We start from the raw sequence: 22,314 nt of genomic DNA, 5'->3' as shown, positions 1-22,314 counted from the left end.
GTTGAGGCTTCAGCTGGCGAGGCTGACTCCAGGCGACTATCCATTAGGTGGCCAGAGTCCTAAATGCCACTGCCCACCGGTCCCAGAGTCCAGAAAGCCTATGACTTTATGACTAGGAACTTCTGTTTCTGATCCAAAGAGACCTCCTTTAGAAAACGCCTGTTTCTCTTTTTCTATTTTATCTTCTCCGTCTTTGTTACATTTTTGAACACAGGGATGTAAACAGGTGTAAGTATAAACTTAGTGTTAAGTTTACACACTCGTTAAGTGTAACTCACATAAGCTTTGTGTGCTGCCTTGAGGCTAAGTCTGAACACCTTGCTAAAGACAACAACACTCCCTAAATCGATAAAAATACATACAGCGTATTTTTCTAAAGAAAAAGCATAATTGAGCAAATACTAAGTTCTAGACTATCACTTCATCTTCCATAGCAGCAGCATATCTCCATACTGGGCACACGTACTGAACTAAGATGTGTACAGAAGAGGAGTGCCTGAGTGGCTCGTTCGGTTAAGCCTCTGACCTCAGCTCAGGTTGTGATCTCACAGTCCTTGAGTTCCAGCCCCACGTCAGGCTCTGTACTGACAGCTGGGAGCCTGGAGCCTGCTTAGGATTCTGTTTCTCCCTCTCTGCCCCTCTCCTGCTTGTTCTCTCTCTCTCGCTCGCTCTCTCTGTCAAAAATAAATAAACATTAAAATTTTTTTTTAAAGATTTGTGCACAAGATTCAGCATTTGTTGTGTCTGAAGACACGATTAAGTAATAAATTATCACAACCATCCCTTTCTGAACGAGCTGAGAAATATGCCAGAGAGTCTGATAAGGATCGACATATAATTGGCACAGCTTAATGGGACCACGGTTTGAATTTGTATCTGTATCCTTCCGACTTCCTGGGTTAGTCTTTTGGACCTACTTTTAGGAAGAGTTACAAACAAGATATTTACCAGCCTTGCTGCATACATCTGGGAGCACAGAGAACTCTGCTCCTTTAAAAAAAAAAAAAAAAGGTCCTACACGTTTAATGATCTTTACCATATTCATTATTCCCACCTGGGAAATCTGACCAGTACAGATTGGTCAAACCAGTTTTCTTTTTCATTTCCCAATTAGCTGAGCCTCTCTTTTTCCCTGGGGAGAAGTCAGTAAGAGATGTAAAACAGAGCAACAGTTTCTTTCCATTTATATCCGAGCACAGCACATTACTCAACTTAATGAGTATGTCAAGTATGTGGAGAGTTTCTGAAAATGCAGATCCGCCGTCTGAGGCCAGGCCTGAGATACTGCATTTCCAGAAGCTCCCACGTCATGAAGTATACGGAGTCCCTAGGGTTTCTCAGACCCTCTCAGGAAATCCCCCAAATCAAACTGATTTTTCCAATAATATAAAGACATTACAGTGAAGTTTTCCAAAGGGTATATGACACGTGATGTTACAGTGATTGAATACAGAAGCAGATATGAGAATCCAACCATCTTGGGTAGAAAGATTTGCAAAAATATAAAACAATACCACTCACTTTCATTTTGGAAAATATAGCTATGTTTCATAAGCAATATATTACCTAAATAAGCACGGAATCGGTTTATTGTTGTTGTTAGTGAATACATCAACAAATATTTATTTTTTAAGGTCTCGTTCCTATTATCGTCACTATTAGTAGATCTAACCACATAGTGAGGACTGCTCATAAACCAGATTTTTGGAGGTTTCTCAGTAATTTGTCAAGGGCTCCCAAATATCTGAGATGGACCACTTCATAGAGGGTGGAAATTTATTTTTCCCTGTTTCCACAGAAATATTAAGAAAGAGAAAGCATCCCAATATATAGATAGGTCAAGAAAATATTGAGAATGCACTCCTTTTAAAATACTACCTTACTGCAAAGTACTTAGGGACATTTTAGGAGGAAAAAAAATAAAAGAGTTTGGCTATGACTTATACTCTTTTTAATGGAATGTCAATAAACATTCAAGGAGTTCTTATTCAAGTCCCTTAAGGTTGGGAAATGACAGAACAGGAAAACAAGTGAGTCTTAATCCCAAAATATGCTACATCGCCACAAAAGTAGATGAGTCAGCTTACCCTTGGCTTCCTTAAATTCTCATGTTTTCTTACCCATCTCGTGGAGGAATATTTGGGAAAGTATTTTCCTTATTGAGCATATTATTTCTTCTGAAAGCTTCTCTTCAAAACACTTGTGGGGCAGTGAGTCAAGTAATGCATTTGTTGACTTCACATGTGGCAAAAGATACAATGCGCCGGGAAGTTTCAAACCAACATATTTACTCGAGGAGCGCTTAATCCAATTGCCTGTGTCTTGCCGTCACCACCTGTAGCTTTGTAGAAAAGTTTGCACCCTTGTCTTTCTCTTCAACCTCACTTTGTGGGCGATTTCCTGCCTTGTGCTTTGTGTGCGTGACAACACATTTTGCCATCTTGCAACGTTTTCGGATGTTTGTCTCACCAGTGAGGAAACTCTGCATGGCAGGAACCAGCCCGGAGGTGCTATTCCATCCACCTCCTTTTCTTCTACCTCTGGGTAGCGTGAGTGAAACTGTTCACTTTGTAGATCTGAGCCATCGCTGGATTCTCCTGTCGGTGTATCCATTTTATTTTCTGTCTTAAAGTACAACTTATTTATGTTCTTGTCACTCCCACCACCAACAAGAACAGTTAACCTCCTTTGAGCAAAAAAGTTGGGGGGCCCCTGGGTGACTCAGTCAGTTAAGCCTCTGACTTCAGCCAGGTCACGATCTCGCGGTTCGTGGGTTCGAGCCCCGCATCGGGCTCTGTGCTGACGGCTCAGAGCCTGGAGCCTGCTCCGGATTCTGGGTCTCCCTCTGTCTCTCTGCCCCTCCACTGCTCGCACTCTGTCTCTCAAAAATAAATAAACATTAAAAAGAAATTTAAAAAGTTGTGGTTGTAGATTTGTTTTGTTTGCTTGGCTTAAAGCAACAGAAATTTATTCTCTCGCATTCTGGAAGCTGGAAGTCCAAAATCAAGGTGTCAGCAAGGCCACATTCCCACTGGAGGCACTAGGAGAGAATCCTTCTTTGCCTCTTCCTAGCTTCTAGTGGCCCCCAGCACTCCTTGGACCTTCTTTGGTTTGTAGCTTCTGCGTCCCCCCAATCTCTGTTTCATCTCCAAACGGCCGTCTTCCTGTGTGTGTCCGTATGCGTGTTTTATTAGGACATCAGTCACTGCATTTAGGGCCTAGCCTAATCCATACGACCTCATCTTAACTAATTCTATCTGCCACAACCTTATTTCCAGACACGGTCGCATTGTGAGGTTTCAGATGCTTTCTTTCGAAGAAACAAGGAGTTGGGGTTTTAGTTTTTGCTCGGTATCTTTACGTTAGTTGCCTGTTACGTGATAATGAGTATTTGAAACAAAATAAACAAAACCAAGAATCAGAAATGCCAGACAACTGCGTAGGGTGACCCATTTCAAATTACAAATTGCTGTATACTATCTACATTAAGTTTTTCAGGGAACCACCCAGTGATTGGAAATGTCAATACCATACCCACTCATCGTAAGGGTCTGAGGGGGTGATATGTTACATCCTGTGGTGGGAAAGGCAAGGGTCATGGAGTCTTCCCTCAAGGACCAACAATGACACCATGCTGCTGCCACCTGAATTCCCTTCTGGATTCGGGGTCTAGAATGCAAAAGCTGCTATTAAACTGAGTTAGAGTCATGATTATCTTCATAAATTATAATGCTTTCTCTTTTCCTTCAACTCAGGCCGAGATCGTGAAGAAGAAACAAGAATTACATTTTTGTTTGTTTGTTTTTGCTTTGTCTCTCTTCACTTAACTCCTGTGGGATTGAATGATGCCACTGAAATCAATTAAGCACAGGTCTGACGTTGCCTGGGTGCTGGAGGCACGTGCAGATGGCGGTAACAGTCCTCACACTCTGTGACGGGCAGTATGGCGCACGTCAGGAGGGACAAAGAGACAAGCACAGCAGCAACTTTCATACTGTCAGGGAATATAAACACAAGAGGACATGGATGAGAAAATTACATTGGTCTGCTTTATTTTATTATTTTTAAGTTTGTATTTATTTTGAGAGAGAGAGAGAGAGAGAGAGAGAATCCCAAGAAGGCTCCACGCTCAGGGCAGAGCCCCACTTGGGGCTCGATCTCATGAACCACAAGATCACAGCCTGAGCCACGATCAAGAGCCGGTCGCTTAACCAACTGAGCCACCCAGGCGCCCCACATTGATTGTTTCAGATTCATCTTTATAGTTCACGCAGACACCAGAGGTAAGGAGCATGAGAAGACGTGTCTCTCTGAACCCTTATGGAGTTTCCACTTTGCATCAGGCTTTTCTTCAACTTTAGCGCCTGGAATGAATGTCTTCGATATTGTTACTCTTCTCAGCTCTCGCAGTTCTCGTCCAACACTTCCCATCAGGGCAAAGTCAGAGATACACTCTTTGAGCCAAAGTTTAACTGAACACAAAACAGTTAAAACTAACCCACAACTAATAACAATATCAATCGTCATTGTAATCATATTTATTTGCCATGGACCAGGCACTTCATACATATTTAAACTCTAAACCTTCATAAAAACTTAGGGAGGTATGTGTTACGAGATTTCCTCTCCTGCAATGGGGAAATAGGTGTCTATTTATCCCAAAAGCCTAAATAACTTTCCCAGGATCACAGATCATGCCTAGACTGGGATATGAGCTTGGGGGTTTGGCTCGTTGCTGTGTTTTTGTTTTTGTTTTAAAACAGTTCTCTTTTTTTTCCTTTTTTTTTTTTTTTTTTTGAGGGTGTGCTCAACCATACAGAAGGCTAGCACAAAGTACATTTTCAGCCACTCTTCTGCGTCACAGTTTGGCAGAAGACTTTTGTCACAATGCGGACCTCTGGCGGTTTGCTCTAACTTCTACGAGCCACACGATCGGCATCTCCCCACACCCCAGGGTCAGGCACAGAGAAGGGGCAGGTGAGTCAAGCATCCCTTCAAGCATCCCACCTCAGAGGGGTGTGCGTACCCTTATGTTGTAAGATTTGACAAACATTTGCGGTACGGACTAGGATGTAACAGACCTAGAATAACAGAAATACAGTTGAAGTCAGGTTTAACTAATCCTCAATGTGAAAGTTCTGGAACTGGCGTATCGGCTGGGATAACGGGTGTTGGCAATTTTGATCCAGACCCTTCTGGATGAGACATGCACAGGTAACACAGATCAGAATCAGAGAAACAAAAACGAAACAAAACAAAAAAAAAAAAAACACTAATAAAACCAGTGGTGCACACGTATTAGTTACTTGAGACTACAGTTCTCGGGGATAATGGGATAAGCCTGATCGCTAACATCAGACCAATATAATAATACTGACTATGCGATCTTACTATTTTCAATTCAGAAAACGTTTAGACCGCCTACTGTATGTAAAGCATTGAGCTAAAGACTGGACAGAACGCGACGAAACAGAAGTGTGTGAATCCGGATTCTCCTTCGGGTGACAGAATTCCTAATGAAAGTAAACAAAAATCAAGATTTTAATGACCTCGCCGGATTCAAGGGTTCTGATGGCATTATCTTCTCTCTCTTTTCTCTCTCTCTTATTCTACCGCTTGGCTTCCTTCTTAGCCTTCTACCATTTGATGGCATCTCTGTATAGGCGTTTATTCTCCCCCTTTCTTCTTGGGCTCATACCTGTTTCTATTCCCCAGCTCCCGCCTTCCCCTGACATCTGGATGGGACCACATGGCTACTTCTGCCAAAGGACTGCAAGCAATGAACGACACTACTTAGAGGCAGAAGCAGATAAGAGGGGCGGCCCTCTTATTCTCTCTTTCTTCCATTTCTAAGTCAGCCTTGGAGACAACAGATGGAGACTGGGTAGGATCGCAGCATGGAACGAGCTTGAATTTCTGAATGCTTGCATGGAGCAGTAGAACTCCACCTGCCATCGACCCACAATGAAATAGGATATGAGTAAGGACTACAATGTGATTGTGCAAAAGCACTGGGAACTGGAAGGTGTTGATTACAACAGAGTAAACTTCAATTGTGTGAAACCATGGAGAATTTATGGGTGTTTATGATAGCAACTAGATTTCTCTTTTTCGTGCCTGGTCCTTGTATCTTTCATCATGGAGAAAGAGTACATTTGGCAGATGACTAGGGCAGATGTCCCCCATGGGACTCCAATGGGCAGAGCTCTTTCTGGAACAAACCGCGATGGCCATGTGTGTGGGTGCTCTGAGCTGCCAGGTTGGGTATCCAGTGCCCTGGCTTGTGGGAAGGGGGCAGGAAGAAGATCATCATTATTCAAACACGTGCCATGGGTTTCTCAGAAAAGACAGGGCTTTATTATTAGAGAGAAGATGGTTAAGAAGGGCGTCAGACAAATTTCAGTGAACACGTGCAAACAGACTTTAAAAAAAAATTAACATACATATTTTGTAGAGCACACATGTCTACCCATGCCTCCAGGTGCCTGTTCCTGGCTAGAAACTGGAGTTACAACAGTGACAAGGACAAGCAAGGTTGGTGTTTTCATGGAGCATGCATTCCAGTGGAGAAGCGGGAGATAAAGAAAGAGAGGGAGGGGGCACCGGGGTGGCTCAGTGGGTTAAGCATCTGACTCTTGATTTCAGCTCAGGTCACGATCTCATGGTTTGAGGGTTAGAGCCCCATATCGGGCTCTGCACTGACAACGAGGAGCCTGGTTGGGATTCTCTCTCCCTCACCCTCTCTCTCTTTCCCTCCCCCGATCTCTCGCTCTCATAATAAATAAACATTAAGAAAATAAAAGAAAAGAAAGAGAAGGGAGGGAGGGCAGGGAAAAGGGAAAGAGTGTGGAAGGAAGGGGGAAAGACAAGAATAATTCTGAGACACTGAACTACATTCAGCATGCCAAAATTGACTTGTGTAGGAGGGACCCAGCCGTGAGACTTGTCAGTGATCAAAGGCAAAACAAGGTTTACAATCAAATGCGGCGAAGGAAAAATAAAACTCCAAGACACCTCATAGTCTCAAGACATCGTTGTGCATTTCTTGGAGGGTAACCTGTTTGGCTGGGAGCTAACAGAGAGGCCATGGGATCGTCTGCTGTTTAACCCTCCATCAGCAATTTTTTTAAGTCATTTTTAAATTTTCTGCAGGTTCCATAGAGTTTATCTGTGGAATACACCCGAGAGGCTTTCTCTGTGCCGTCCCCGACTGACAGTTTCCCTCTGAAAGTGCCTCCAGTCTTTTCCGTTTTAATATGCACCGTTTTCCTCATCCAAGTTTCCTCAAAGAAAGCCACCTCATACACTACCAGGTGTAATGAAATGATGACAACTTGATCGATGCAGTGGCAGAAATAAATGAAGATCCGAGATGCAGAGAACCAGGCTAGAGATTACACAATCACATGTCAGTGTGTGTTCAGTAATTCACATCCAACGACTGGTAAATAATTCTAAAGTAATGAGTCAAAAAGAAACCTTTCAGGTATCACTCAACAGAGTCCCCTAAATCATTTGGGCTTTAGTTGACATGGGCCATCAAGGATGTGATAACCTTTGTGGGCAGATCTGGTGAGGACTCCCCTCGACAGGATGATTTCAAACACAGGTTTGAGTCTTACTGAGTGACAACTTTATCCTTTCCTACCCAGATCTGTTCTCTAAAAATTTGATGTCCCCCATTCCTGAAGGACAAGGGGAATCATGGTTTCATCACTTACCTAGACTGGAAAGGGTGTAGATGGGTTGGAAGAAGATCCTGAAAAGAGAAAAACAAAAGCAAAAGTCTAGCTTTTGGGAAGAATGCAGGAAAATGTGGTCAAGGAACAGTTCCCTGAACTAGATAAATCAATCAGTCTCTACTTCCCCGTCTCTTCTGCCGCCTGAGGCTCATCTGCTCCTATTTTCAGCTATCAGAGGTAGCAATCTTTTATTTTTATATGTATTTCTTTACTTAGAGAGACAGAGAGAACATGCGCAGGGGAGGGGCAAAGAGAGAGAGAGAGGGAGAGAGAGAGAGAGAATCCCATGCGGGGCTTGAACTCACAACCAAGAGATCATGACCTGAGCCAAAATTAACCAACTGAGCTACCCAAGCGTTCCCCCCCCCCCCCCAGATGTAGCAATCTTGCTGGGATTCTGGAGCATTTCAGCGACTGTGGGAGGCTCAGTTGAGCTGATGGTGATTGACAGGAAGGCTTCTTCCTGCCATGTAGAATCAAATCGTCATTCAGGCAGTCTCATTTCATGTTTCCAAAATGATTCTGGAGACAGAAAGAGAGGTATGGGATGAGCATCACCTCCTAAGTAAAAGAAAGTAACTAAAAACTTCAGTGCCTTCATCTGAACAGCTATCTGCGTGTAGGATCATCTGCTTTTCCATCTATTAGTGCCTGACTGGAAAAAACGTGTGTTAGAAAGATATGTATTAGCCTATGGACAGCCATGAAAAAAAGGATACTTTCTTAAATCATCTAAGCAACGTGCAGTGACCTCAGCATGGTGAGCAGGAGGAAAGCTTGTTGACTCCACAGTCACCTTGTCCATTTCCTTCCTGCCCAGTGGGGAGTGAAACAGTAACCAAATGGTGTCTATCAACTTTGTTTAGACTAATTTCCTCTTCTTACTTTACTGACCAGAATAAGGTAAATACATTTAACATGGAGAGATCTAATCCTTTCAAAGAAGACTGTAATATTCTGGAGCTTGAGCAAGGTGTTGTTACCATGAAACCTGAATTAAAAAACAACAACAACAACAATTAATTGTTGCTATAGAACAACTCCTACCTACTACAATTACTACTCATTAAGGAATTTGAAATTTTTTCTTAAATTTGCCTCCATGAAGGGAAAAATAAAGACCTCAAATGTTTCAAATTACTGTAGGCTGGAAATTCCTGATTTTCCATGTGTTTCCAGTAAGGTTTGATTTCAAGATGATTTCCGGAAAATAAAGGGGCAAAAAAAAAAAAAAAAAAAAGAACTGGAGTAGCTCATAAAAGCAAGTAATATGCGCATAATTGTGTAAGAAAAGCTAAAACAACATTTCCCAGCTGGTCAACATAAAAACTGACTTGTTGGTTTTACTTTACAGATAGCACCTGTATGTCTTAAATAATACACGTGTACATTATTCACTCGAAGACTTTTTATAGTTTAAAATTTCTGTGAATAAGAAAAAGGAAAATCTATTTTTCCAAAAACTTACTTTTTATTTTCAGCAAACTGATTCTGAAGTGTATGATGTTATCCATCACAACAGATAGAATGTTCTGTAATATGTCCTAGGCACATAGCAGAGACAATAGCTTTACCAGGATTGCAGCAAACTTCGCTGGAAAAAAAATCTCTCCTATGCATGAAAGATTTCTTTGCGAGGGGCAACGAGAAATTGGTGTAATTAATCAGATCAGAACTTTCTCTGCACAGGCCAGTGCGGCACAGAGGGGACACTGAGTTAGGGGTGAGCGTGTGTGTGCGCACAGGCATGCTGACGTGCCTAGTGTGCACAATGTGTGGGAGATTGTGCACGTGTATCGGCCGGTCCAGATGCATGTTAGACCATCCTGAGATATAAGAGGATTTGGAGACGGAGTTAAAGGGCTGGCAAAGGAGAGGACCGTTCGGGTATAGCTTCATCTTCTAAACATTTAGGATTCGTATCAAAGCTAGTATAGTAAATATACTCCTTCCCACATTCCTAGACTGTCACCTTTAGCTTTGTTTTGCTTTGTGGTAAGAACATTTAACACGGAATGTACCCTCAATACATTTTCAAGTGCACGATACAGTATCGTTAACTGTAGGCACGACGTGGTCCAGAAGATCTCTAGCATTTGTCTAGCAGAACTGAATCTGTACTCCCCATTTCCCCCTCTCCCTGGGCCCTGGCAACCATCACTCTACTCTCTGATTCCAGGAGTTTGACTGTTTTATAGGTGACAACACGGATGAACCTGGAGGCATTACGGTAAGAGAAATAGGCCATCACCAAAGGACAAATGCTGCCTGATCACACAACACGAAGGGACTAAAAATAACCTCTGGTTTTGAAGCATGTCTTCTGAGAACTAGAGCTTGAAAAGCTGAGTGGCCCCCCAAGGAAAGGGCTGGCCCAGAGTCTTCAAGGCATTCATAAAGGGCCTTAAGTAGCCACGGAGAGGCTGTCTTCCTCGCATCCACCATCAGGCCCCAAAGGGAGACGATACTAAGGAAGCTCGAAATACAGTAAGGCCTGGGGTAGGGAATCTGGGTGTGGGAAAGGAAAATTATTGCGCAGAGTCGAGAGGCTGTGATTCTCCTGCACGGGAGGTGAGGAGCAGGTGTTTGGCTAGAGGGGGAGTATTTCATTGTCACTTATTTCCTCACCCTTACCATTAAAATCATAGATGGGGGAGGGGAGGAAATGACACTTTAGCAAATGGAAATGTGAGAACATACTACTTACAAGGATACACAAGTCCTATGGAGTGAAACGGTCCTGGAAATACATAGCTCAGAGCACCCGCAGGGGTTAGTTACTCTCTTGCCTTTTTCCCTCCATATTTGCATTTTCCAGCCTGTAGTCCAAGCAGCTCCTGGTACAATTGGCTCCTCTGTGAACCGTGAGCGTCTCTGAATGGCAGTCATGGCTTATTCATGTTTATGTGTCTCCGGAGAACTTCGCACAGCACTTGGTAGCCAGCCCTCGACAGACATTTGCGAAACTGGACAGATTTTAAGAGGTGCTGTCGATTGAGCACCGACTGAAGGAGTCAAGTTTTCAGGATTCAGGAGAGCTGACCACTGGTGGACTTGTTAACCGCAGGCAATCGCTCTGGTCTCTGCTCTCAGCTCCTCTTTGGTACCCGGAGGAAGCGGCCTTAGGTGATCACCAGGATAAATTTCAACTGCAACTTCCCACTGGACGGCAGAGAAAGTCTCCCCTCCTTTTGGGAAATGTAAAATTACGTCATCAGGTGTGATCACGTCCTCCACCAACGCAGCGAAAAGTTCTCGTTAAAAATGCACAAATACAACGGTATTTTCGGAATAATCAAAGACTGAAGTAGCAGTTAGCCCACCTACGCACGACTGCTAATATATTTTAGCCTCCTACTGTAAAAGGAAAAGAACAACTTGGACTACTTTCATCCAGGACAAATGACTTCCTTGGTCTGACAAGACGTTCATTGTTCTGGAACTTAGCACTTTATCCTAATCCACGAGGGTAATATCCGAAAAGCATTACCAAACGAACTTCCTAAAGTATCCAAGTTACTTTCACAGAAAAGTTAAAATCACCCCCAAGTAGAAATCGTCTGACTATGTAAGAATCCACTCATCCTATTCATAAGCTGTCGTTATAGTGCCTTTCTTTGTGACTATGTGGTTCTAATAAATATTTAGTGCTTGATAGTCATGTTTGGAGCCTTCTCTGCCCTGTCCTGTTCTTCAACATATTTCTAAACATTTGAATACTCTGAGGACAAATGTCATTATGTAATTAAGCTTAAAGGCATAAAGTTCAGAGGCATGATTCACATGAGAAATACCGTGTTTTTGAAAGAGGAGCAAAACTTTCACTAAGGAAAATTCGGCTGGCATTCCCATAAGTGCTAAAGAAGACATTTCCTGCCTGTGAAGGCAAATAATTATAATTCACAAGTTCAAGCCACTGTCGTCCAAAATGCTTATCTCGCAAAATGATCCTCTGGGAGTAACAATGATGAAATGGTTAACATTAGTAAATCAAAGTTGTTTTAGAGATGGTGTTTAGTGCCGAGTATCGGTGCTCACTTTTCAGTGAAACTGGAAGGAAAAAAAAAAAAAAGTTTGCTCTCTATTAAGACCGAAGGACCGCAAGGTTTTGAGGAGGGACAGAGAAGACAGATCAGGATAGATATCCTGATCCTGAACAACTCTGGTCCCTCCAACTATTCAACTTTAGAATTGGCTTTGGGCAACTGACCACTGAGAGACCCAGGGGGTGTGGAATAAAAAGGGGATGACAAGCCTTAAGCAACAGCAATTTCCTGCCAAGTCTGGAGGTATTGCAGAATCCACTAGGGGCTGTTGGGTGGTCCAGGGTCCCCAAGCGATCATTTCATTTATACACATGAGCTAATGCTCAGGATATGCATCACCCCGCCTCCCCCATGACTGACTACAGAGGGTCCTCAACGCACGGGGCACTGGGCACCATTGCTGGACAATTCTGAGCTTCCCACACGGGGTTCCCCACCACTCTGAGGACCTCCAACCACTCCCTGAAAAAGCGATCACACCTCTTAGCAAGGATCTGGGGAAACCACCTGTAGCTCAGGGTCCGCTGAGGAAGGCCCACTATCCTGCGCATCTCTGTAAGTGAAAGGTAAGAAAGGCAGAAAAGTGCTAGTTATACAGAATTCATTTTACCCACGGATTCATTAATTAGCCTGAAGAATGAAGGGAAGTGGGAGGTGCTCCTGTTCTAGGAGATCTTCTACCCTTTACCAGATAGTGGTCAGAACGCCCTGGGATGTTCTTTCCGTTTCTATTAGGGTCCATAATGACAGGAAACAAAGAAACTAGGAGAAACCTAGTCACAATGACTATGCCACTCACCTACTAATAAGCACCGACCTGCACCCCCCCTCCCCTCTTCTCCAGTCTTTTTTTTTTTTTCCTCCTAATGGGAATTTCTGAGAAGGATAGTAGGTCAGGGCCTGCAGCGATGAGCGGTTGTTTTAGGACACATAAATGCAAATAACGGGTATATGATTTTCATTTAAGCAGGAGGAAGAAGAGAAAGTATGGGCACATATTTTTTTTTTAAGCTTATTAAAAAAAAAAAAAGCTCAATTCTCTACCACAGTTAACTCTTTCTCGCCCTGCCTTCTTAGAGCAGAGCGAAGGAAGTTCCAGTCGCCCGGGATGAAGTGACAGATTGCGGGCGCAGAGGATCGGCGCGCGGAGAAAGGCGGGGCGGGGGGGGGGGTGAGCCCCGGGCTCGCACACAAAGGCGCGTAGTTCCCAGGCGGCGGGCGACCCTGCCGCGGACACCGCAGGACTCGGGGCGCAGCGACGCGCCAGGAAGCGCCTGCGGCTCTCCGGCCGCCCGGCCCCTCTGCCGGTGGCTGGGAGAACTTAGTCACCCGGAGCCCGAGCCCGACGAGCGTCCCGCAGCGAAGAGGCCGGGGACCTGGGGAGGGGAGGCACCCCGGGACCCGGGCGGCGGTGGGCCGGCGAGGAGGGCGCGGGGCGAGGGGCCGCGCGGGCAGCCGAAAGCCCCGGGCGGGCGGGCGGACGGAGTGGCAAGGTCTTCGAGGCGGGAGCGCACGGGCGTGCACCGAGGAAAAAAACTTGCGGCAGGAACTTCCTACCCAGGGAGAAGGAGCAGGAGAGAAGGAGGCAGGGAGAGACTTGCACTGTCTCAGTAACTTTCAAAACACCCCTTTCAGGAGATGAGGTAAGCCGGGGTTAGCCAACCCCGATTGGTTGTGAAATATCAGACAAACCCGGAGCCACTGTGGCTTTAAATGAGGCCAAGGAAATCTGTTTTTCTTACCCCAATACTTTTTTTCCCCCCCTCTCGCCCTTGCTCCCTCCCTCGTTCCTCCTTCCACCTCGCCGGGTCCCTCTCGGTCTTCCTTTCCTCGATCACCCCCCAACCCCCCCCCCCCAACCACCACCCCTCGCCCGCCCTCCCCCATCTGATTAGGCGCGGACCGGGAAGGGTGGGAGGGGTGGGGGAAGCTCTCCCTTTAAGAGGCAGCTTGCAGTGACGAATTGTTGAAATTGCCATTGCAGGATGGCATGCCGCTATAAATTCATTGTTCCACCTCCTCGCATCTTCACAGCGCTCGCGCTGCTCTCCGCGCTCGCAGCGGCCGACTGGGGATGACGGCGGGCAGGACGACACTGCATCCGAAGGGACACGGACGCGCCGCTTCGCTGGCTGCCCGCAGGCCGCGCCTGGCATTTTTTGTTTCAATTTTTATGGCTTTTCTCCCTCTCTTTCTTCCTTTCCTCCTGGTTCTAGTAGAGTCAAGGACACCCACAGAATAAGAAAAGGACTGGGCTCTGGAGCTTGGAACCCCCGCTGCCGGCGGGTCCAGAGCAGCGAGGGGGCGGGAGGCCGCGCGCACCAGTTGCCAGCCTGGTGCGCGACACCATCCTTACTTTTTGTCGTGCACCGTTAGTGACTGCATTGGGGGCTGGATTTGGGTTATTCCCCCCACCCCCCTTTCCTTGTATTTGCGGAACCTCCACAACCCGGCGTCCCCCCCCCTTTTTTTTCCTTTTTTTTTTTTACCCCCCCCCCCCTTTTTTTTTTCCCGGAGCACGCATCCAAACATTTTCCAAAGCAACAAAGAAAAGTTCGCACGCTGGCACCGAGGCCGGGACCGGCTGGCGCTGCCGCCAGGCCCTCCTCCCTCCGACACTTGACTCAGCCTTGCAAGCAAGTGTGTGTTGTGCCCCCCACCTCCCGCCCCGGTCACTGCCACACCGAATAACAGATACCCATCAAGTCCCCGTCGCGCGGCCCCTCCCCGCGGGCGGCGCACTATGCTGCTCGGGTGGGCGTCCCTGCTGCTGTGCGCGCTCCGCCTGCCCCCGGTCGCGGCCGGCCCCGCCGCGGCACCTGCCCAGGATACAGCCGGGCAGCCTCGGGCTGCCGCAGCGGCCGCCCAGCCCCGCGGGCGGCAGGGGGAGGAGGCGCAGGAGCGGGCCGAGCCTCCGGGCCACCCGCACCCCCTGGCGCCGCAGCGCAGGAGCGGCGGTCTGGTGCACAACATCGACCAGATCTACGCCGGCGGCGGCAAGGTGGGCTACCTCGTCTACGCCGGCGGCCGGAGGTTCCTCCTGGACCTGGAGCGCGATGGCTCGCTGGGCGCCGCTGGCTTTGCGCCCGCGGGAAGCGGTCCGGGTGCCAGCCGGCGCCACCGGGACCACTGCTTCCACCGCGGCACCGTGGACGGCAGCCCCCGCTCCCTGGCTGTCTTTGACCTCTGCGGCGGGCTCGACGGCTTCTTCGCGGTGAAGCACGCGCGCTACACCCTGAAGCCGCTGCTGCGCGGGCCCCGGGCCGAGGCAGAGGCCGGGCGAGTGTACGGAGATGGGTCCTCGCAGGTCCTGCACGTCTACACCCGCGAGGGCTTCAGCTTTGAGGCCGTGTCGCCGCGCGCTAGCTGCGAGACTCCCGCGTCCCCGCCAGGGCCTCGCGAGCGCCCCCCGGCGCACGGCAGCCCAGACCCACGCTGGGAGCTGGCCCCGCAGTTCCCGGACCAGACGGTTCCCTCCTCCGAGGGGACCCAGGGACCCCAGACGTGGTGGCGGCGGCGGCGCCGCTCCATCTCCCGGGCCCGCCAGGTGGAGCTTCTCCTGGTGGCTGACGCGTCCATGGCGCGGATGTACGGCCGGGGCCTGCAGCACTACCTGCTGACCCTGGCCTCCATCGCCAACAGGCTGTACAGCCACGCCAGCATCGAGAACCACATCCGCCTGGCCGTGGTGAAGGTGGTGGTGCTGGGTGACAAGGACAAGAGCCTGGAGGTGAGCAAGAACGCGGCCACCACGCTCAAGAACTTTTGCAAGTGGCAGCATCAGCACAACCAGCTGGAGGATGACCACGAGGAGCATCACGACGCGGCCATTCTGTTCACGCGGGAGGTGAGTCCAACCTGCGTGGGTGGTCCGAGCGCCCGTGGAAGGAGGTGGGTCAGAGGTTCAGCCTTGCTGACCGCCTGGCTTCTCCCACACGCCGCCTGCCGCTGCGGATTTGCCGGAGTGCTCCTTGAAGGATAACCCAGCTAGCCTGCAGCCCTGCTCGCGTGGTCTGGGTGTCCCCAGAAGCAATCCTTGCCTTGAATGGCTAGACCTGCGTAGACGATCAATCAGGCTGGATGTCTCTAGTCTGAGATACGGTGTCCTAGAGGCATGAATAAGATAAGAAGGGACTAGAATGGTTGAGAAAATGTACAGAGTTAAGTGGGAGAAGGAGAAAAGCAAATCTGTCTTTTTTTTTTTTGTTTAATGTTTGTTTTTGAGAGAGAGAGAGAGTGTGAGGAGGGCAGAGGCAGAGAGAGTGGGAGACACAGAATCTGAAGCAGGCTCCAGGCTCTGAGCTGTCAGCACAGAGCCCGATGCGGGATTTGAACTCTTGGACCGGGAGATCATGACCTGCACTGAACTGGGACGCTTAACTGACTGAGGCACCCAGGCACCTCAAAAGCAAATTTATCTTTGGAATGGGTGGCCTTCCTTCCTTCCTTCCTTCCTTCCTTCCTTCCTTCCTTCCTTCCTTCCTTCCTTCCTTCCTTCCTTCTTCCTCTTCTTTCTCCTCCTCCTCCCTCTTCTGCTTTTGTGGGGGTGGGGGAGGGGGATCTTCCACCTCTCAGTGAGCCTAAATATACTACTTGGTGCAACCTCATGGGAGGGGCTTGTTGGTTGACCCGTTGTAGCCACTTTCATCCATGACCTCTCATTGTCAATGTCCATACTTCCTTACTGGAACCACTCCTGTGGCATAAGCTGAGGAAAGACTTTTCAAAGGAAAGACTCTTTTTCTAGTTTGCCTTTTTAACGAAGTTCTTACGTGTCCACCTTGGTGAATTTTTGTTTCTGGTAAGGAAGGGATTCGGGAGGGCAAGGAGGATAACCCAGTCTTGTCAGGATCCTTAGTGCCTCCTTTGCCTAGTCCTCCAGTCAGGCACTGCCTGTCCCTCCGGAGCTGCCAGCGAAGGGTCACATCCAGCTTGCATGTTTGGGTTTTGGATGAACGTGTTTCTGAAGCCCCAGTGTGGAAAGACCTGGGCAAAGAGTCAAGACACGAGGAAGGAATGCTTTCCCAGGATTTCCCTGTTTTAAGGAAGATGGTTAAAGGGAAGGAAAGAAACTGATCTCTATAGGCCCGGAGGTTCTGGGAAGAACACAATATCTATTTGCTCAATCATTCAGTCCCCACCTAAATGTGACATTCAGACACGGAGCCTGGGCTGGTTTTGAGCCTGGCTTCCTCAGAGCTCTGAGCCTGCTTCATGACTGTGCTCTGATTGGCAGTTTTAAGTCCTGCCTCGCGGCTGCCTGGTTAGAATTGCCTTTGAAAGCTCATTCTTTAAGTATTTGGGATCCACCCAGGGTAGCTGAAGGATTTGAAAGTTTGAAATATCATGCAAATGCATGGTATGAAATGGAGTGCCCAGAGCTAGGATAGAAGATGCCATGATGGCTTGTAGGCTTTAGAATCACAGGGCTCCACCACCTAATTCTCTGTTTTTACCAAGGCACCCCTGGTATGAAGGAAAAGTGTCGACAAATTTGGAATGGAGAAACACTTGTGGTCCATGGGGGGGACATAAATGTAAACCACATGTAAACAAAGATGCCAGAGGGCAACAGTTTAGGAAGAACCTGGCAGGACATGAGGCTACGCACGATGGAAAATCTTCCTTCTCATTAAGTGATCTAAAAACCATCCTGTAATTTCTCTGCGCTACATTAATCTTTGAAATGGAAGAACATTCGTTTTGTAGCCTTCTGTATGGAGTGAACTTCTCCTGTAAAACTAGTCCTTTTTTATTTGGTTTCCAAGACTTTTTTTTTTTCTTGTAAGCAATTTTCCACGTCTGGATTTCTTGCTCTGCTGCATCACAAGAAGCTGCCAAGAAGAAGGCTTCAGAGAGTTTATGGAAGGAAGTTCTCTAGAGACAGAGGAAAAAATACTTTTGTAGGCACACTACTCCAAATGAGTAGGTCATTTTAATAATTCACTTTCATTTCGGAATACAAGTGCACGTTCCATAATTTTTAAAACAAACAAAAATTAATAGAAGACCCCATTATTCCCTACCTCCTCCTGCCCCATAATTTTCCTAATTGCTTCCCAGAAGAAAAAAAAAAGGGAAATCCGTTAGTGGTTCTAAATGATCTGCCTATTGCCTTTCTGGATTTGTGTTTTATTTGGGGAGTTAACAATTCCTGTTTTCCAAGCTTTGAAACCTATCAGTACGTTTTAAGTAGATAAAAAAAAGGGAGCAAGAGATTAATGGTCTATCTTAATGTTAATAGGATTGTAATAACATAACATTTTCCAAAGGAGTCTGCACATGGAAAATATTTTACATGGGCCCTCCGTCGCCTCCCTGCCAAGCAGCATACTTTTGGTAAAGCGAATCTCACTTAGGTTGTGGTTGGCCCTTTGGTATATACATCTAACTTGAGAAGAACCAAATACTTGAAAAGCATATGTATTGTGACTATATAGACTTAATTTCAAAGAATGCTGTTCACTGGGGGGCTGAGAAAAATATGACAAGACCCTTAATGCAGCATCCAGTAAGAGTACCTTGAAATGTAAAGTTAAACTCCACCTAATGCTTCAGAATGTGAGAAATAAGGGGACGAGAGCAGAAATCATCTGAGCCCTTCCACCGTAGAAATCAGGTACCCTAAGACCTAAGAGAAACGTTCATGGCTTTTTTTTTTTTCAATGAGAAATACCCGAAGTTGGCACCTGGAACCTACTTTTACAACTCTGTTTTGAATGTAAGAAGTACGTTGCTTAGCAACCAGACGCCAAGCCATCAAATCCATGTTTTGATGGGCTCTGAGAACCGTTCAAATTTTGTGTCCAGATGTCTTCTCTTAAATTGCTTGTTTTTCAGGCATGAAGCGAATGTGTGAGGATATGTTTTCCATCCCTGTTTACTGGCCCGGGCCACCTTGAACGTTGTGTCTGGGAGTCAGCAGAATGGTGCTAGTAATTCATTTACCTGGCACTCTAATTAGAGAAACTTAGCACCAGTCAATTTTCTGGCAGAGGAACCATTTTCATCCTGGAATAGCGCTCATGCTGGAATTCGCACCCCTTCTGCCATCAAACAGTAGACATCTGATCTCCCCAGGATTTCATTTTGCTTTCCAGAATCCTTTCCTTGTCCCCTGGTTTCCTCTTTTGTTTTAAAATAGGTCCTTTAAAGACAGTCTCTTAAACCCATTTAGGAGACCACACACTCTTCTTTAGGAACAAATGTCCTACCTGCAGGATGATAAAATTGGAGATTGTTTAAGACCCCCCTCATCCCAAACTTAACATGGATCGAAAGCATTCGACTGAAAATGAACCAGCTACAGACTGTGCAATATACAAGGTGCACTCGCCTTCATTAGTTATCACTCTGCGAGTTAATAGGCAATTGTCTCTCAGCTAACACCTCTCCTTATGTTCTGCTCTGCAGTGCTGAGAAATGAGAGAGCATTTCTCCTCCAGCAGCCAGCCCCTTGTTAGCTTGTGACAATAGGGAGCCCTAACGGGTGACCTGAAGCTAGGAGGAAGAAGGATGTGCTGTTTCTTACTTGCTTGCTGACTAGATTGACTAATCCACTTGCCCATCTGAGTTCAAATCCCATTTAAAGTCAAAAGTGAACTCTTAGCCAGGGTTCCTAGCCTGTATAGATCAATCCTGATCAATAAACATCTAAATAACTCAGAAATGGGAAGACTGAGAGCAGATTAAGCAGCTGTAGTTGACATTTTAAAAACAAATGTAGGGGTGCCTGGATGGCTCAATCAGTTAGCTCTTAGACTCTTGATTTCAGCTCAGGTCATGAGCTCATAGTTCGTGAGTTCGAGCCCCGCATCAACAGCACGGAGCCTGCTTGTGATTCTGTCTCCCCCACCCCTCTATGCCCCTTTCAAAAATAAATAAATAGACATTTAAAAAAATTTGTTGGATACCCGGGTGGCTCAGTTGGTTAAGTGTCAGACTTTGGCTCAGCTCATGATCTCACAGTTAGTGAGTTGGAGCCCTGCATTGGGCTCTGTGCTAACAGCTGGGAGCCTGGACCTTCTTCAGATTCTGTCTCCCTCTCTCTCTGCCCCTTCCCCCCTCAAAAATAAATAAACATTAAAAAGAAAAAAACAAATGTGAGTTGCAAATTGCTAAGAGAATAGACCTGAAGGTTCTCATCACAAGAAAAAAAAAATGTAACTATGCATAGTGATGGATATTAACCAGACTTATTGTGGTGACCATTTCACAACATATACATATATCAGATCCTCATGTTGTACACCTAAAACTAGTATAAGTTAATTCTATCTCAATTGATGAATAAACCAATAAATATAGTGTAGAATATTCTAAAAAATCTAAGGTTCGTTACAGACAATATGCCAAAACACACAGGACTTATGTAATTACTGTCTCTCTCTCTCTCTCTCTCTCTCTCTCTCTCTCACTTTTGGCACATGGATATGAATACCTTCTATGTGTGAGGCACTCATTGATGCAGCTGAATGCAGCATACGTGGAATATACCTGTTCCCTGCCCAACTGGGCTTATCACCAAAGGAAAGGCAGCAGGTGCACACATATATCACTCTAACTAAGGAAAACTTGGGTGAATGTTGTGACCAAGTTATAAACAAAGTATGTGAAAAGAGAAGGGAGGAATAATCAATTCTGCCCATAGATCTTAACATAATGGCATTGTGTATGTGATATCATGCTATCATTGTGTTATACAACCAAAATATCATCATAATTGGGCAGATGAAGACATTAATGAAAAGAAATAGTCTTTTAAGAGTAATAACTGACAAGTGGCAGAGAGAGAACGTAGTCCTGTCTAATGCTCTCTAAACGAAATAGTGTGACTAATTTAGTCAGACAGTCAATATGTTCCTAATAAACAGAGAGGGATTCAGAAATTTAAAATGTGACCCCTTTCCTAAGAATCTGTCCCAGGAAACAGACAAGGAAATGGATAATTGCTATATAGCGTGATGATTTTTATGACACACGTGCCCATGAGATATCATGGAAATGCGTTAGAAGGTTGCCTAACCCAGCTGAGTTCAATTTGGAAGAAGTCTCAGAGTTAACCAGACCGTAAGGAGGAAGTAGGCGTTGCATACTTGCCCTGCTGTCATGTGCAATGGCCCAGGGACAAAAGGGGTTGGAAGTGATACAGCACACAATATGAAGGCAGAGGTTGATAAGAGTCTAGTCTAGAGAAGACGATGACAACTAGATTATAGAAGAAATTGTGTGTCATGTGTATCTAGTCTGTTCAGGCTGCCATAAAAAAATATATACCATAGATTGGGGGGCTTAAACAACAGAAACATTTTCTCACAGTTCTGGAGCTGGGAAGTCCAGGATCCAGGTTCCAACCTATTCAGTTTTTGGTGAGAGATCTCTTCCTGCCACGTTTTCGCTGTATGCTCACATGGCCTTTCTTCCACGGTCCGGCATTGATGGTTGGAGGGGAGAGGAGAGAGAGGAGATTTCAATGTCTTTTGTTTGAAGGACACTAATCCTATTGGATTAGGGCGCCACCCTTATGATCTTATTTAACCTTAATTACCTTCTTTTTGGCCCTACCTCCAAATACGGTCACATTGGGGATTAAGGCTTCAGCATACGAATTTGAGGTTTGGGGGGAGACACAAATCAGTCCACAGCACCACACTTAAGATTTTAAGTTGTTAATTAAATCCAATGGGAATCTAAAACGGCCGTGACCAGAAGTGTGTTCTGGGATGAGCCTTCCAGCGGGAGTAGTTGGACTCAATCCAGGGGGAGCCATTGCAGGCTCCATCAGTAACTTTCAAAAGGAGACTTTAGATAATCAAAATGAAAAGAATGGTATTAGAAATACAGAAGCAGGCACCAAATCAAGAGATTTTAAAATGAGGTGGCTGTGAGTTAATTAGCCCTTTCCAACAGAAGGAGTGCTTGGGCTAAGGTTTGGCCCCAAAATGTTGATAAGATATGCAGGAAATAGCGGACAAGAGGGGACATGACAGTGCAGTGGAAGCTGACAGGAAGCCTGGCTTGCAGGTTGAATGCCATGCTAATTAGATTTGGGCTCTGGAAGGTAACTGACTGCCGCGTACAGGCAGGGCAGTTACAGGAGACAAAGGGACCAGTTAGAAGCCTCAGATGATGGTACAGGCAGGAAGCCATAATGGAAGGAAGAGGAGGAGACATTTGGTAGGTGGGATCAGTGACTTAGGTGACCAATCAGATGTGGTAGGAGAGAGAGAGAGAGAGAGAGAGAGAGAGAGAGAGAGAGAGAGAAGTACAAGTAAATGAAGTCCAGGTTTCTTATCCAGCCCTTCCATTTTCTTCTTTTCTGGAATATCTTTCTCAGTGCTTTTTTTTTTTTTTTTAAATTTTTTTTTTCAACGTTTTTCATTTATTTTTGGGACAGAGAGAGACAGAGCATGAACGGGGCCGGGGCAGAGAGAGAGGGAGACACAGAATCGGAAACAGGCTCCAGGCTCCGAGCCATCAGCCCAGAGCCTGACGCGGGGCTCGAACTCACGGACCGCGAGATCGTG

At 46.2% G+C, this 22,314-nt stretch overlaps 1 protein-coding gene, 1 long non-coding RNA gene and 1 pseudogene across 2 annotated transcripts in view; 1 reads left to right on the top strand and 2 right to left on the bottom strand.

Annotated features, from left to right (window-relative positions):
* Nucleotides 1-6,330: 6,330 nt before the first annotated feature.
* LOC147577568 (uncharacterized) lies at nt 6,331-12,262 on the bottom strand. The gene is made up of 2 exons (XR_015240404.1): nt 10,450-12,262; nt 6,331-8,264 (listed from the first exon to the last, which is right to left on the bottom strand). It is a non-coding gene; the product is annotated as an uncharacterized LOC147577568 (long non-coding RNA).
* A 1,127-nt stretch (nt 12,263-13,389) lies between these two features.
* LOC147577567 (uncharacterized) lies at nt 13,390-14,490 on the bottom strand (annotated as a pseudogene).
* ADAMTS5 (ADAM metallopeptidase with thrombospondin type 1 motif 5) overlaps nt 14,435-22,314 on the top strand; it is a 50,671-nt gene continuing 42,791 nt past the window's right edge. The window contains exon 1 of the mRNA XM_025913943.2: nt 14,435-15,635. Coding sequence (XP_025769728.1) covers nt 14,532-15,635 — 1,104 coding nt within the window. The 5' untranslated portion in view covers nt 14,435-14,531. The remainder of the gene's footprint in view (nt 15,636-22,314) is intronic.

This window comes from Puma concolor, chromosome C2 (assembly GCF_028749965.1).
Source record: "Puma concolor isolate L17-30 chromosome C2, mPumCon1.1.hap2, whole genome shotgun sequence".
In the NCBI taxonomy this organism is placed as follows: domain Eukaryota; kingdom Metazoa; phylum Chordata; class Mammalia; order Carnivora; family Felidae; genus Puma; species Puma concolor.
The sequence above is the reverse complement of the archived record's forward strand: the minus strand, read 5'-3'. Positions and strand labels throughout refer to the sequence as shown.